Here is a 14862-nt window from a genome sequence, read left to right on the forward strand (position 1 = left end):
TACAGAAAGACAGGCACATTTGCTCAGAGGGGCACAGAAGGCTTCCCCCATGTGAGATGTGGGGATCTTTAGAGGTCTCAGTAGTTCTATGCTCCATGTGCCTCAATCTGAGCTTGCGGCCACATTAGATCAATGTCCCTAGGCCATGGGGTGACTGAAACCACAGGCTGGACTGAACCTATCTCCCTGCCCACTGACCCTCTTTATGTATTCTAGTGGGGCTAGCCCAATAGTGTCATTCTAGAATAAACCTGACATTTGTCAATACCACCATGATTTTCTGTTTTTCTTTTTCTTTTACTTTGGGGTGTGGTGGGGAGAGGAAGAGGGAGAGGGAGAAGAAGAGGGAGAGGGGGAGGGAGGAAGGGAGAGAGAGAGAGACAGAGAGAGAGAGAGAGAGAGAGAACCCTAGGCAAGCTCCATGCTTAGCAAGGAGCCTGATGCAGGGTTCAATCCCACGACCCTGGGATCATAACCTGAGCTGAAATCAAGAGTTGTACGCTCAACCAACTGAGCCACCCAGGTGCCCCCACCATGATTTTCAATAAGAACATCTCTTATTAGCTCAAACACAATGTGGTTTTCATGGTTCTTTTGCCTTTGTCTCTGCCCACTTTGCACTGTGCTCCTCTCCTCTCTGTTTCTACCAACTGCCCCTTCATCCTGCTGTCCCCTTCTCTGTCCTGGTTCCTCCAAGAGCCAGCCATTCTTCAGCTCTGTATTTGAGTGCCTTTAGACCAGGAACAAACCGACTACCTTGTTTTCTAAAACTTCATCCTAAATAAATTCCATTACTATTTAAATCTGACTCAGAAGGTGAAGTTTGTCAAGTACCAGGACTGGGATCTAGAAAAGTTATCTTTCATCCACTGCCCCACATGTGGATCTCTGCTGAGAATAATCTTAACCTGCAGGAGCAGGTAGACTGTGTCATTATCTGGATGTAGTGGATCTCCCAAAAATGTGCCTTCTCCCCATCATGGAGCCAAAGCTCGGAGCCTGGAGATTCCTCTTTCTCTCAAAGGCCCTGGAATAAGCCCCCAGCCCCCTGCATAGGGGACCCTCCTGGGAGCCAGCGAACTCCCGGCACAAAAATACTCAATCAAGGGCTCCATAGCATAAAACCTGCCTAAGAATCAAATTGAGGACTTTCTTATGTGCTTTGTCTCTGTACTCCATGAGCCTCAATTATTTTGGCAAAAGAATCCATGACTCAGTGACAGTTCACTCAAAGAACCCAAATTATTTCATTTTCTACACGTTCTGATCTGAGAAGAATGTCATACCTTTTTTAAAAAAAAAAATCTCCTGGGGGCGCCTGGGTGGCTTGATCGGTTAAACGTCTGACTTCAGCTCAGGTCATGATCTCACGGTCCGTGAGTTCGAGCCCCACATCGGGCTCTGTGCTGACAGCTCAGAGCCTGGAGCCTGTTTCCGATTCTGTGTCTCCCTCTCTCTCTCTGCCCCTAACCACTTGCATTCCCTGTTCATGCTCTGTCTCTCTCTGTCTCAAAAATAAATAAACGTTAAAAAAAAAAATTAAAAAAAAATCTCCTGTGTGAGTTCTAGCTCATCTGCTTTCCCTTTAAAAGGTCGGTTTGCTAGAATTTTGTTCTCTGCTTTCTATGCACACTTCATCAAAGCCTCATTCTGTAATAATAATTCTTCTCTCATAAACTATTAACTGTACTCTTTAATTATTTACTAGATATGTCTAGTAGATTTTCCCAGGACTTTTTCTTCTGCCTTCTTTTCCCCTTAGTATAGATATCCATCCTCAACCTTCCCACTCATGATCATGACAATTTCTTCACAAGTTCCAAACTGGTGGACTCAACTGTCTCCCGGACCTGCTCTACAGTTCAAACTCAAGTGATTTACTGCTGAATTTATCATGCCCTCTCCCCTACATGCACCCATTCTGGCCCAAACCCTGTGTTTCTTCTCAGTCTTAAACCACCATTCTAGATTCCTCCTTCCATAAGCCCTCATTAAATCCATTTGCAAATCTATTATTTCTGTATTTCATATTGTCATAGGTTTGGTTTTCTAGAAAGCAGACTTCGTTAGGGGAGATCAGTGTTCGGTGGGTTATTAGAAAATGCCGTTGATTGATGGGGGGGTGGGAGGGAGGGGAGGGTGGGTGATGGGTATTGAGGAGGGCACCTTTTGGGATGAGCACTGGGTGTTGTATGGAAACCAATTTGACAATAAATTTCATATATTGAAAAAAAATGCCGCTGTGATCAACATAAGTAGAAGGGAAAGAAGGAAGGATGGACTGAGGAAGAAGCCGGGCTGTTCTGCAACCTTAGCAAAAACCTTAGCTGAGCCATAGGGTGGCCCTGAGAACCACCCGAGGTGGAGGTGAGGGGGCCAGGTCTTATACCCCACTCTCCTTGCAACGATGTCAGTGTGAATGTGTTGCCCTGAGAAAGGGCGTGCCCGCAGGTGGTGGGGACAGCTGAGACAATTCATAAAGAGGGCCGTCAGCCCGCAGCACCCCTAATGGATGGGGAAACTGTCCTTCACGCCTGAAGGGAGATACAGGGGACACATCAGTCTTCGATACACATGTTTATCTGATTCAGCTGCTCCTTTCCTTCCTTGGTGCTTCTACTCCAGTGCAGACTTTCATCATCCACTCCCCAGAAAAAAACCTCGGTGCCCTTCTTGACGGTCTATCAGCCTCTTACTTCATCTGCTTTACTCGGTCTTAGATGCTGCCACCAGCCTGATTGCATGTGGCATTCTTCACACGGTACACAAAGACTTTCATGAAAAGATCTGTGTCTGAAAATGCAGCCAAATCATCCACATTCCCTTCAGCCCTTTAGACTCTAGCTCAGCTGAAACGCCTTACATTTCCCTGACGAGGCCAAGGCCAGTTGGACAACTGTACCTTTGCAAATGTTCCCTCTCATCCGAGATGGACTTACTTCTTCACTGCTGGCTCACTCCTGCACAGCCTTTAATTCTTAGCTCAGAGATGAGCTTATCTGTAACGGCTATTGTGACTCCCGTGGACAGAGAAGATTCAGCTCTTATCCCTTCCAGATACTATACTTATTGTATTCTAGACTGACTCTCACCGAGTCTATATATTCTCTAGTTTAAGAGTGATGTCCCTCCAGGAGTGCCTGCGTACTCAGTTGGTTTCAGAGTCTCTCATTTTTGGCTCAGGCCATCATCTCACGGTTTGTGAATTCGAGCCCCGCATTGGCCTCTGTGCTGACAGCACAGGACCTGCTTGGGATTCTCTCTCTCTCTCCTCTCTCTGACCCTTCCCTATTCAACTCTTATCTCCCTCAAAAATACATAAATCAACTAAAATTTTTTTTGGAAAGAAGACTGATGTCCCTCCAATTTTATATCCCTAGAACTGTGTATAATGTCTGACTTAGCAAAGGAAAGATGGAAGAAAAGAAGGGAGGGAGGGAGGAAAGAAAAATAGACTCAAATACGTCTTCTTTCAAATACTCCTTCATCCGAGTGGGACCCGAGCCTCTCATATCTGCCCCAGCCCAAGACCTGCCCCAAGTTCTTCTTTCTTTAATTCCTTCCACTGTGAGAATCAGATTTTACACCCAGTTACTGCTGGCGTCTTCATCCGTTCACCACTCATTCTTAAATCTTCACACTTAGAACAACTTGGGGCCTCCCCCCTTCCTATTTCTTTAAAATTCATCAGAAAACCCTTCCCAAATCTCTAAGTGTTTATTCATCCTTTTCACATTTTTTTTCAGCAGGGGGCAGTAAAATTTCATTATTATTTTGTTCTTCCTAGATGCTACCTATTAAGGCAAGGCCAGCTTTCAAAGTAAAAGCAAAGACAGAATGTTGTTCAATTTTTCTTTAATTTTTTTTAACGTTTATTTATTTTTGAGACAGAGAGAGACAGAGCATGAATGGGGGAGGGGCAGAGAGAGAGGGAGACACAGAATCGGAAGCAGGCTCCAGGCTCTGAGCCATCAGGCCAGAGCCCGATGCGGGGCTCGAACTCACGGACTGTGAGATCGTGACCTGAGCCAAAGTCGGACGCTTAACTGACTGAGCCACCCAGGCCCCCCAGAATGTTGTTCAATTTTAATGATCACCCTTGTCTAAAGGAAGGCTTTCGCGGACAAGAAGATGTCAGGGTTTGGTAAGTCAAAATTGGTATATTCTTTTGGGATGTATGAGAGACCAAGAATGAACACGAGTGTGCAGTTGTCATACGTAAAATACATAAAGACCAGGGGCACCTGGGGGGCTCAGTTGGTTAAGCATCTGACTCTTGATTTCAGCTCAGGTCATGATCTCACGATATCACAGTTCGTGAGTTCAAGCCCCACATCAGGCTCTCGCTGACAGTGTGGAGCCTGCTTGGGATTCGCCTTCTCTTCCTTTCTCCCTGCCCCTCCCCTGCTCATGCTCAAGCTCTCTCTCTCTCTCTCTCTCTGTCTCTGTCTCTCAAAATAAATATATAAACTCAAAAAAATGCATAAAGTCTGAAGAGGTCATCTGTCAGCTCCAAATCCCGGGTCAGCAGCAGCTAAGCAAGATTTTGAGTGACTGTCACCTGTGAATCCCAGTGAACCAGGGCAAAAAGAGGCAGAGGAAGGGGGAAGGGGTCCTGGGATTAATCTTTGTGACTCATGACTGAAGCTACAGACTTTTCTGTTGAAAACAAATGGGGGAAAGAGGACAGTACTTGGTGTGGATGCTGTTTACTGCGACAGCACCCAAAATATTTTAGCCAGTGTTACCAAAGCATGTATTAGAAAGAACTGCAGGTCTGAATTTTCTATTCTATCATGATTGACGGTGCAGTGAAGAGAAAGATGAACTTGATAAAATGGAGCCTAAGTTGATAAAGTCGGCAAAATCTGAACCCCAAGTCCATGAGAAACAAGACCAAGAAAGCAATGTAATTAGCACCTGACAATGACCATACGTTTTTCGGAAAACCCAGCACATGTCGCTTGCCGCCCTAAGCCCTTCCCACGTGTGACCTAAATGTGTTCCCTCGTGTAATCCTCCCAACACGGTCTCTTGTGCCCTGTCTGATCCAGCCGCCCTGTTCCCTGGGCCCTGGTTTTGAGCTCTTCTCTCAGCTTTGCAAAATCCATTCCAGCTCATCCTTCAGCTCACCCCAAACAGCCCTTCCTTTCCCGACCTTCCCAACTAGATCACATCTTCCTGTTGTGGCCTTTCAAAGCTCTGCAGTCCTCCCTTTCATAGCTTGTGATAGGGTTGCAATCTAATATTTTGCAAAAAGAGTAGAGACTTAAGATAAACCAGCAAAGCATTGAGCCTACTTGGCGTGAGAAAAGTAAACAGAAATATCAGTCTTTTGATAGGTAAAGGGAGATAGATGATACCGCTATGTCAACAGGATGGCTGTCGGGCCCAGATGATCTGCAGGGACTGTGTTGTCACGTGGTGACTTCATCAAGAGCCCACCCCTCTTCCCCAGAACTGGGAGACACCCTTCCTGCTCTAACTGTGCCATGGCTGTCATGCTCTTCTATTACGTGGCCCTTTACCTTCTGGGTGCAGGTAAGTCACTGACACAGATTTCTTTAAAATCAGAAAGAAACATTTTCCCCTGTTCTGGCTTTGAACCTGGTTCCAGCATCAAGGTCCACCCGGGACCCTGTCGTCAATTTGTGTCTCCTTTTCTCAGGTCTCGTGGATGCTAGTGTCTCCCAGACCCCAAGACACTATGTTTCAGGAACAGGAAAGAAGATTACTCTGGAATGTTCTCAAACTATGGGCCATGAGAACATGTACTGGTATCGTCAAGACCCAGGAAAGGCACTACAGCTGATCCATTATTCATATGGTATTAATACCACGGAGGAAGTAGAGGCCTCCTCTGGATCAACCGTCTCTAGAATAAGGAAGGAGCATTTTCCCCTAACACTAGAGTCCACCAGCCCCTCACAGACATCTCTGTACTTCTGTGCCAGCAGTGAATCCACAGTGCTACACAGGCACCTACAGCCTGCATAAAAAAGTGAGGAAGCCCCACCTTAACCTCATCTGAAACTACAAAAGCCACCGAAGATTTTCCCAGACTCCTCGGCCCTGAGAAGACAGTGCGGTCTGAATGACGGTGTGGGTAGAAAACTAACCCTGGGTCAGTCTCTACGAAGATGGGGAATGGCCAATTCCACATTCGAGGACTGACTTGTCCCCTGCGTTTTTATTCAGTCTAACTAGAGGTTCATTACTTCTGTGGATTGTTTCAAGAAACAAACTTTTAGTTCCATGGATTTCCTCATTGTTTTTCTGTTTTCTGTTTATTTGACCCCAAATTGGATCTTTATTATTCCTTCCCTATTCTTACTTTTGGTATACTTTTTGCTTCTCTTTACAGTTTCTGAAGGAAGAAATTTAGCTTAGAGTGCAGACCTTTGTTTTTTTTTATTCTCTAATGTAGCCATTTAACGCTATAAATATTCTTTTAATCACTACTTCATTCCATGTGATTTCATATTTTATATTTCTTTCTTCAGTTAAAAAATATAATTTTCTTTGAAATTTCTTCTGTAATCCGTGATTCATTTAAGAGTATGTTGTTAAATTTCCAAGTATTTGGGAATTTTCCAAATTTCTTTCTGTTGTTTATTTCTAAGTAATTTGATCTGAGAAGATACTTTGCATTCTCTCGATCCTTTTATATATGCTGAGATTATTTTATGGCATAATATGTGGTCTATATTGGAAAACATTCTATACATTCTTGAAAAGAATGCATATTCTTTGGCCGTTGAGTAGAGTGTTCTAAAACCATCAGTTAGATCAACTTGGTTGATAGTGTTGTTCAGTCTCTTTACCCTGACTTGTTCTCTGTCTAGTTGGTGCAATCAATTTTTGAAGGTAGAGGGGCACCTGGGTGGCTCAGTCAGTTGAGCGCCCGACTTCGGCTCAGGTCATGATCTCTCAGTACGTGAGTTCGAGCCCCGCGTCGGGCTCTGTGCCGACGGCTCAAAGCCTGGAGCCTGCTTTGGATTCTGTGTTTCCCTCTCTCTATGCCCCTTCCCCACTCATGCTCCATCTCTCTCTGTCTCTCAAAAATGAATAAACATTAAAAAAAATTTTTTTTTAAATTTTTTGAAGGTAGAGCATTGAAACCACCAACTATAGTTTTGATATGTTCATGTCTTCTGTCATTTCTGTCAGTTTTTACTTCATGCATTTTGGAACTCTGTTGCTATGTGTCAGGAGACACCCCAGTGTTGCCCATGCAAATGCTCTTTACACAAAAATGGACTAAATTTAGAAATTTATCGGATGCCACCAACTTTACCAATATATGCAAAGTGGGAATCTCAGAAAGAGAGGAGCAAGTAGCCAAAAATTTCTCTAGTCATTGAAAACATTAATCAAGAGAATCTAGAAACTTAATGACTCCTAAGTACAATAAACACAGAGATACTCATCTAGACATTATAGTCAAACTTCAGAAAGCCAAAATACACAGAGAAAATATTGAAATAAACCAGAGAAAAATGACTCATCATGTGTAGGAGACCAGCAATATGGCTGAAATGATGGAGGTCAGAAGATATGTGACATGTAAGAAGAAACAAACAAAAGTCGCCAAGAATTCTATACCCAACAAAGATACCCTTTGGAAACAAAGGTGAAATAAAGACATTCCCAGATAAGCAAAAAATAGGAGATTACTAGTTAGCAGGCTTGCCTTACAGAAAAATCTTAGGGCCATCAGGCTGAAAGAAAATGACACTGACAGTACCTTGAATCCACAGGAAGAAATAAAAAGCACCTGAAAAAGTCAATATAAAGGGAATGATAGGTAGGTAGGTAGGTAGGTAGGTAGTTAGATAGATAGATATAGATTGATAGATAAACACAAAAGCAGAAGCTAATGAGGTAGAAAATTTTGAAACAGTAGAACTAAGAAATACATAATAAGTTCTTGGGAAAAATAGAAAATTGCTTGTCAACTAAAAGACAGGGAGAACAAATATACTAAATAAGGAATGACAAGGGAAAATTATCAAAATAGAGTACATTTTTAAAAACAGTATTTTGTACAATTCTCCACAAATAACTTCAAGTCCTAAATGAAATGGATCACATTTTAGGAAAATGCAGTCTAACAAAACTGACTCTAATGCAGATAGAAAGTCTAAGCAGAACAGTGGCTAATGGCCCTAAGAGAAATACGTGCACCATCACCATCCCAGCAACAAAGCAGCCCCAATAAAAATGAAAGGTGGGAAGAGAGTTTATGGGGCATTTAGCGGCATGCACATTCCCAGAATCATATTCCCTGCAACTTTATCCTTTACTGGAAGCAAACTGGTAGCCAAAGGAACAGAAATCACTACAACAGAAATATCAGTTGGATGAAGTATTTACTATAAACAGAAATGTTTACATGAAGACAAAATTCTTCAGAATTCTATCCTAATTCTCATAATAAGAGCCCAACCTGGTTAACAAGGATGCTTCGGCATGATAAGAAAGTACTTGGAATCACTTCAGACTCGCTAAAGGCTGAAGATATTTGTTTACAAATAAGAAATAGGAGGCACATGGGTGGATCAATCAGTTAAGCAACCAACTTCGGCTCAGGTCACGACCTCGCAGGTTCATGAGTTCAAGCCCCACGTTGGGCTCCGTTGCTGACAGCTCAGAGCCTGGAGCCTGCTTCAGATGCTGTGTCTCCCTCTCTCTCTGCCCCTCCCCTGCTCACATGCTGTCTCTCTCTCTCAAAAATAGATTAAAAAATATATTTAGAAAGAAAGAAAGAAGAAAGAAAGAAAGAAAGAAAGAAAGAAAGAAAGAAAGAAAGAGAAAGAAAAAAAGGAAGAAAAGAGACCCACCAAGAATTTAGAAAAAAAAAAATTGGGCTTGAGCAAGCCATCTGCCGAAAGTATGCTCAAGGTTTGCAGCAAGAATAGACAGAGTTAGCCTAGGACACCAGAGAGTAAAGAATATTTTGCATTTCAGGCAGATGGAGACAGCATACTAAGTGTGCTTTTACTTTTAGAAGTTAGAGTAAATTGAAAAATAATTCCTGAAGGCATAAGACTCCAGTCAAACTCTTAAGAGAGAGAGAGAGAAGGAGAGAGAAAGAGAGAGAGAGAGAGAGAAAAACCTTGAGAAATTCATTATTAATAGTTGAAAATGCAGGTTTTGGAATTCGACTTACCTGGCCACTTCCTAGTTTTACCAAGGTGCTGAGCCTCTCTAAAGACATTTCCTAGTCTGTAGAATGGAGTCAGTAATATGTATCTCCCAGAGTTTTTATTTAGTCGAGAAAACGTGTATGGACTGCCTAACGCAACCCCCAGCACAAAAATTTGACTCAATAATAAATGATGATGTTAGTAGCGGTAACATCATTAGCAGCGCTTCTAGTTCACCATTTTGCGAGCTCGATCTTAATGAGTGGGTACTTTATACGGGGCTTTGTTACAACCTCTTAACGTTTGAATTTTAACCCATTCGATCTTCACAGCATCTCCGCGAGGCACACGCTTTCATTGGCACGAATTAGTGACGGTAAAATTAAGGCACGAAACGGTTCGTTTGCTCACCTACGATGAAAGGAAGCGGCGGAGCCAGTATTCGAATCCAGGCAGTTTCCCTCTAGAGCCTTCCATAGTAGCCGCTAACCTAGAGGCAGTAGTGGTCGTCAAAGAATGCCGGCGATGAAAAGCTATGTCTGAGGCAGAAAGAACGCAAAGGAATAGCAAGTATAAACCCAAAAGAACAACCACGTCTCCCAATCTGAATTGCCCAGAGGAGTGGAGCCTAGCCGGGTGATGCTCTGTGATGGGAAGGAAGGACTCCATTTCTGCAGGATCTGGGACCATGGGCGCGGGTGGGACAGTGACATCACAGGCAAACCACCTACAGGCTGATGAGAGCTGGAAGATGACGCGTCCCTTCTTTTATCATGCCTTGGGGAGCAGGCTCCTCTGAGGAACCAGCTTTTTGTCTCCTGGGAGCGGGTGAGATCATGCAGCGCAAGGAAAACTCACACACTGGGATTTCTAGGCTGTGGCATAAACCTTATTTTTTTTTTCATGGACCAAACGACCTTCCTGGTGGACCCTGCCTATCACTTCTGCCTCCTTCTCTCCCAGGTCACTTGAATATTCAGGAAATCCAGAAAGGGGGGGGCGGGGGAGGGGAAGCTTTTGTTTGAATGTCTTTAGGACTTTGCTCATAACAGAATGTTCTGGCGTGACCAAGTCCCAGGGTTGGGGCTACAGCTGATCCACAGCTCACTTGCTGCTGGCCACACCAAAGAAGATTCCCTGATGCGTGCAGTGCCTCCTGGAAGAAGGAGGAGGTTTCTTCAGGCCCTGGACCCATCTTTGCGCTCTGTGCTAGCATTCTATGACGATCCACAGCCACCTCCTCAGGTGGCCCAGAATTTGAGAAAAAAAAAAAATCATCCTAGAAACAGCGTTAAACGGCGGAAAGCCACATCTATGACATTGGAACTTCAGTTCATCTGTGGTGACTCACATCCCACAATTTCCCTGAAATGTTTTTTTCCCCAGGCAAGCAGTTTTGAGAGCAGTTACGAGGTCACCCAAAGGGATCAACAACTACCAGTGCCTGCAAAGTGTTTGTCCCCACTGGTAAACCTCCGGTAAAACGAGTTCCTACAACAGATCCAGACCACCTCTGAGCATGTTCCAGGCACCTACCAGATTTTCCTTTGTTTGTGCACCTTTTCCTGTTCCGTTCCCTCCACCACAACCTGCTCACAGCCCAGGAAACACAGGCATTATGGGGAAAGCATGCCGAGATTATATGGTGGAAATTCATGGAAATGAAGACATTAAGCCTGGCTAAAATCAGAGTACTTTTACAGTAAAATTTCAAGCTGCGGAGAGAGGTACCATGGTTTCCCATGAGGAAGTGAGTTTCCAGAGAAGTGTTTGGAGAAAATCCTCAAGGGTTCATGCAACACTGCTCAACTCACAATAAGGGTCTGGTAAAAATTCTAATGCTTTTATTTGATTTTATTTTTTATTTTCGAGAGAGAGAGAGATAGAGAGAGAGAGAGCGAGAGCATACTACTGGGGGAGGTGCAGAGAGACAGGGGGACACCAGCCAGCCTGATGTGGGGCTTGAACTCATGAACCATGAGATCACAACCTGAGCCGAAGTTGGACGCTCAACTGACTGAGCCACCCAGGTGCCCCGGGTCTGGTAAAAATTCTAAAAACACGAACCCACCATATCAGAAAGGATATATCGTATAAGGGAAATTAGAATTCATAGAGGTAAAAAAACCAAAAAACCAAAAAAACCTGCCACGCTAATGCTTTAAGAGAACATCATACGTGATTGTGTGACCTAAATGAAGGAAACCAACCACATTCTATTAAGCCTAAGAGGCTTTTGATTCTTCTCTGAAGCAGTGAGGGAGGCGGGTGTGGTCTCCAGCCAGGAAGCAGCTGAAAAAGTGTGGGCCTCAGAGACTAAGTTCATCACAGCACCAGACGGCACCATTCATCAGGTCCTGCTATGGGCACCAGGTTCCTCTGCTGTGTTGTCCTTTGTCTCGTCAGAGTAGGTGAGTCCTGGGCACCTGTCACCGTCTTCCCAGGATCCACCCAGAGAACGTGTTTTCAGGACAGTAGCATCAGTCTCCCCTCCCCAGGCTCTGCCTTTATTTGACCACTTTTTTTTTTTTTTCTGCCACAGGCCTCAAGGATGCTGTAGTCACACAGTTCCCAAGACATAAGATCTTGGGGACAGGAAAGAAATTAATCCTCCAGTGCACACAGGATATGAATCACTTTTCAATGTACTGGTATCGCCAAGACCCTGGATCTGGCCTGCAGCTGATCTACTACTCAACTGGTACTGAAGCCTTTGAAAAAGGAGACGTCCCTGAGGGGTATCACGTCTCTCGAAACGAGTTGCCGAATTTTCCCCTGACCCTGGACTCTGCCAGCACCAATCAGACATCTGTGTATTTCTGTGCAAGCAGTTTATCCACAGCGCTGCACAGCCACATCCTCTCTGCACAAGAAAGAGGTGAACCAAGGAGGGAGGGGACACTGCCTTCAAGATTCCCAAACCGTGGGGCACCTGGGTGGCTAAGCCCGTGAAGCCTCCGACTTTGGCTCAGGTCGTGATCTCGTGGTTCGTGAATTCCAGCCCTGCGTCCAACCTGCTTCTGATTCTCTCTCTCTCTCTCTCTCTCTCTCTCTCTGCCCCTCCCCCACTTGTTCTCTCCCTCTCTCTCTCTCTGTCAAAAATGAATAAAAATTTTAAAATTAAAAAAACAGATTCCTAACCCAAATTAGGGAAAGTTATCACATGAGATTGTATGGAATCCCTGCCTTGACCTTAATATTCCTTGCTTCCTTTTTTTTCCCCATTCTTGTCCCTCTAAGACATCTTTCCTGTCATAATCAAAATCTTTACCCCTGGTTGATATTACACTAGACCAGAGGGCATTAACCCAAAGTGAATATTTCCTAATGCGAACTTCAATTTTCAGATACAGATGTAGGGGAATTTTGATAAAACTGAAGCCTGATCAAGTAAAGAAAAAGACCCTCAGATTTGCAAAGATCCTTCAAAGATTCTACAATGGCGTCTCTCAATAATTGAGTCATACAGGAAAATAAGTCGGGAGGGGGGCTTCCTCCGATGTGAACTCCTGAGCGTGAGTAACGTAGATACAGAGGGTGATGACAAGTTCTCAGACAACTCGTGAACTCAGGATTACCGAGAAGGAGAAAAAGTTCGTGGAAGGGAGAGCGGTAGGTAATAAGAGACACAAAATGTGTTTGTTCACAGGGATCGTTAGGGAGCAGAACCTCACTTGGGTAGATGCAGGTGTCATGTTGAAAACGAAAACGTGTGGTGCTGAGTAGGTAGATCAGAGACGCAGCAGGCTCATTGCGCAGTTCCCCAAAGGCAAATGTTGGGTGATAACCAACTGTATTCGTTTTCTGTTGCGGTGTAACAAATCACTGCAAATTAGACGGGTTGCAACAGTACCAATTCATCATCCTGCACCTCGGCATGTGGGAAGGTGAGGGTGGTGGGGCTGGGCTCTCTGCTCAAGGTCTGCTGAAACCACCATGTCATCTGGCTGCACTCCCTTCTGGAGCCCACTCCTCCTCCCTGCTCATTCTTATTATTGGCAGAATTCACTTACTTGCGGTGGTAGGAATAAGATCCTGTTTCCTTGTTGGTGGTCACTGGGGGGTCGCCCTCAGTTCCTTGCATTCTCTCTCTGGTCCCCTTCATCTTCAAGGACGGAAATGCACATCAAATCCTACTTATGCCCCAGAAAGCTCTTTGACCCCCTCGTTCTGCTACCAGCTGGAGAAAACTGTGCCTTGAAAGGTCTCATGTGATTAGAGTAAGATGGGGTCATCTGGATAATATCCCTTTTGCCAAATACTGTCACACAATCATAGGAGCGACAAGTTGTCATATCCGTAGGTACCACCTATGCCCAAAGAGGAGGGGCTAATACGTGGGCAAGGGTCCCTGGGCGTTGTTCTGAGCATTCCGTCTGCCACACCAAAGGAGAACACATACCAAAAGTATCGGGACAGGAAATTCAGAGAGCATGCAACCAAATACACTAAATTAGAATTCAGAACTACTTGAAAGATGTTTCTGAGTCTTGGACACACAATAGATCAATTTTTCTTCCTATTGTTTTATCAAGGACACAGAATAAAAGTAGAACGGAGTGGCCCTTGGTAAAGGGAGCAAAGAGAAGTTACAGGAAGGAAAGGGGAAGAAGAAAGATCTAGTTCCTACTGGAAGGACACCAAAGCCTCAGGCTAAAGAACCATATCGTTTTAGTCTCTGGGTTGAGAAAAGAGACAAGAGATGAGACCAGAACAGCTGCCCACGAAAAGGATGGAGTGAGAGTTGAGAGAACTTTTTTGAAGAGAATAAACTCGGTGGGCAGAGGGAAAGCGATCTGTAATAAGCTTCGTTACTAGGAATTTTGAGGTAACCTGACATGGAAATAACTTAACAGTTCATTGATTATTTGGGGGAGGTAGTATAATCTCTTGAAACTCCAATGAGTCAGAAAGTGAACAACCTTGATGTGGGGCCTCGGGGAAACAACAGATATCAGGATCCAGTTAGCAGGACATTATCGGATGTGATTTTAGTTTCGTTATCAGCCACTTTGCGAAAGTTTCCTGGAGAAGAAATTGGAGCATCATCTGGATACTGATCAGTGTCTCGGGCAGCAAATTGTTTTTCTCCTGAATTGACCTACTCTTCCGTGATCAGACAACAGAGCTCTTGTCAGGGTAACCCAAGTACTAATGAGTCAAGCAGGACTGAATTCCACCTGCTGCCATAGATGGAGAGTGATCATTGGAAGAGGAGAGAAAAGTTACTTTCTTAGACAGAAAAGCTACTTTCTGAGAAGTTATCAGTCTTTTGTCTTTCTCTACAAGGTGGCTGCCTTCCACCATCCCAAGATGGGGGCTGGGAGCATAAAGAATCCCACTCTGTAATTAATGAGTTCTAGATCCGTCCCCTCCACCCCCATTACTAATTTCAACTCAAGTCCATTCAGGACACCAACTGACTACTCCCTCCTGGAGTTTAAACACAACGTGTCACCTTTGACCCACAGCCACCCTTCTGGTTTGCCGATTTGGTGAATTGACGCGTGAGGCATTTGCTTGCATGAGATTGAAGTTGTCCTACATTTCTCGTTCTCCTTTACCCTGGACACTCAATCCGTCTCCAAGTGCTTTGATTTCTAACTCCTACATAACCTTTCTCTTCATCCTTTCTCTCAGTGCAACCACTGCCATGTTCATGCTCTTCTAATCAGCTCCACAGGTAAATTTAGTAGCCTCTTTAACTATTTCT

At 44.3% G+C, this 14862-nt stretch overlaps 1 gene segment (V, D, J or C); it reads left to right on the top strand.

The window, feature by feature from the left end:
- Positions 1 to 5477: 5477 nt before the first annotated feature.
- LOC122235315 overlaps positions 5478 to 14862 on the top strand; it is a 57613-nt gene continuing 48228 nt past the window's right edge. The window contains 1 exon segment of the C gene segment in view: positions 5478 to 5541. Within this exon segment, the coding sequence occupies positions 5493 to 5541 (49 nt within the window).

This window comes from Panthera tigris, chromosome A2, assembly GCF_018350195.1.
Source record: "Panthera tigris isolate Pti1 chromosome A2, P.tigris_Pti1_mat1.1, whole genome shotgun sequence".
Taxonomy (NCBI): domain Eukaryota; kingdom Metazoa; phylum Chordata; class Mammalia; order Carnivora; family Felidae; genus Panthera; species Panthera tigris.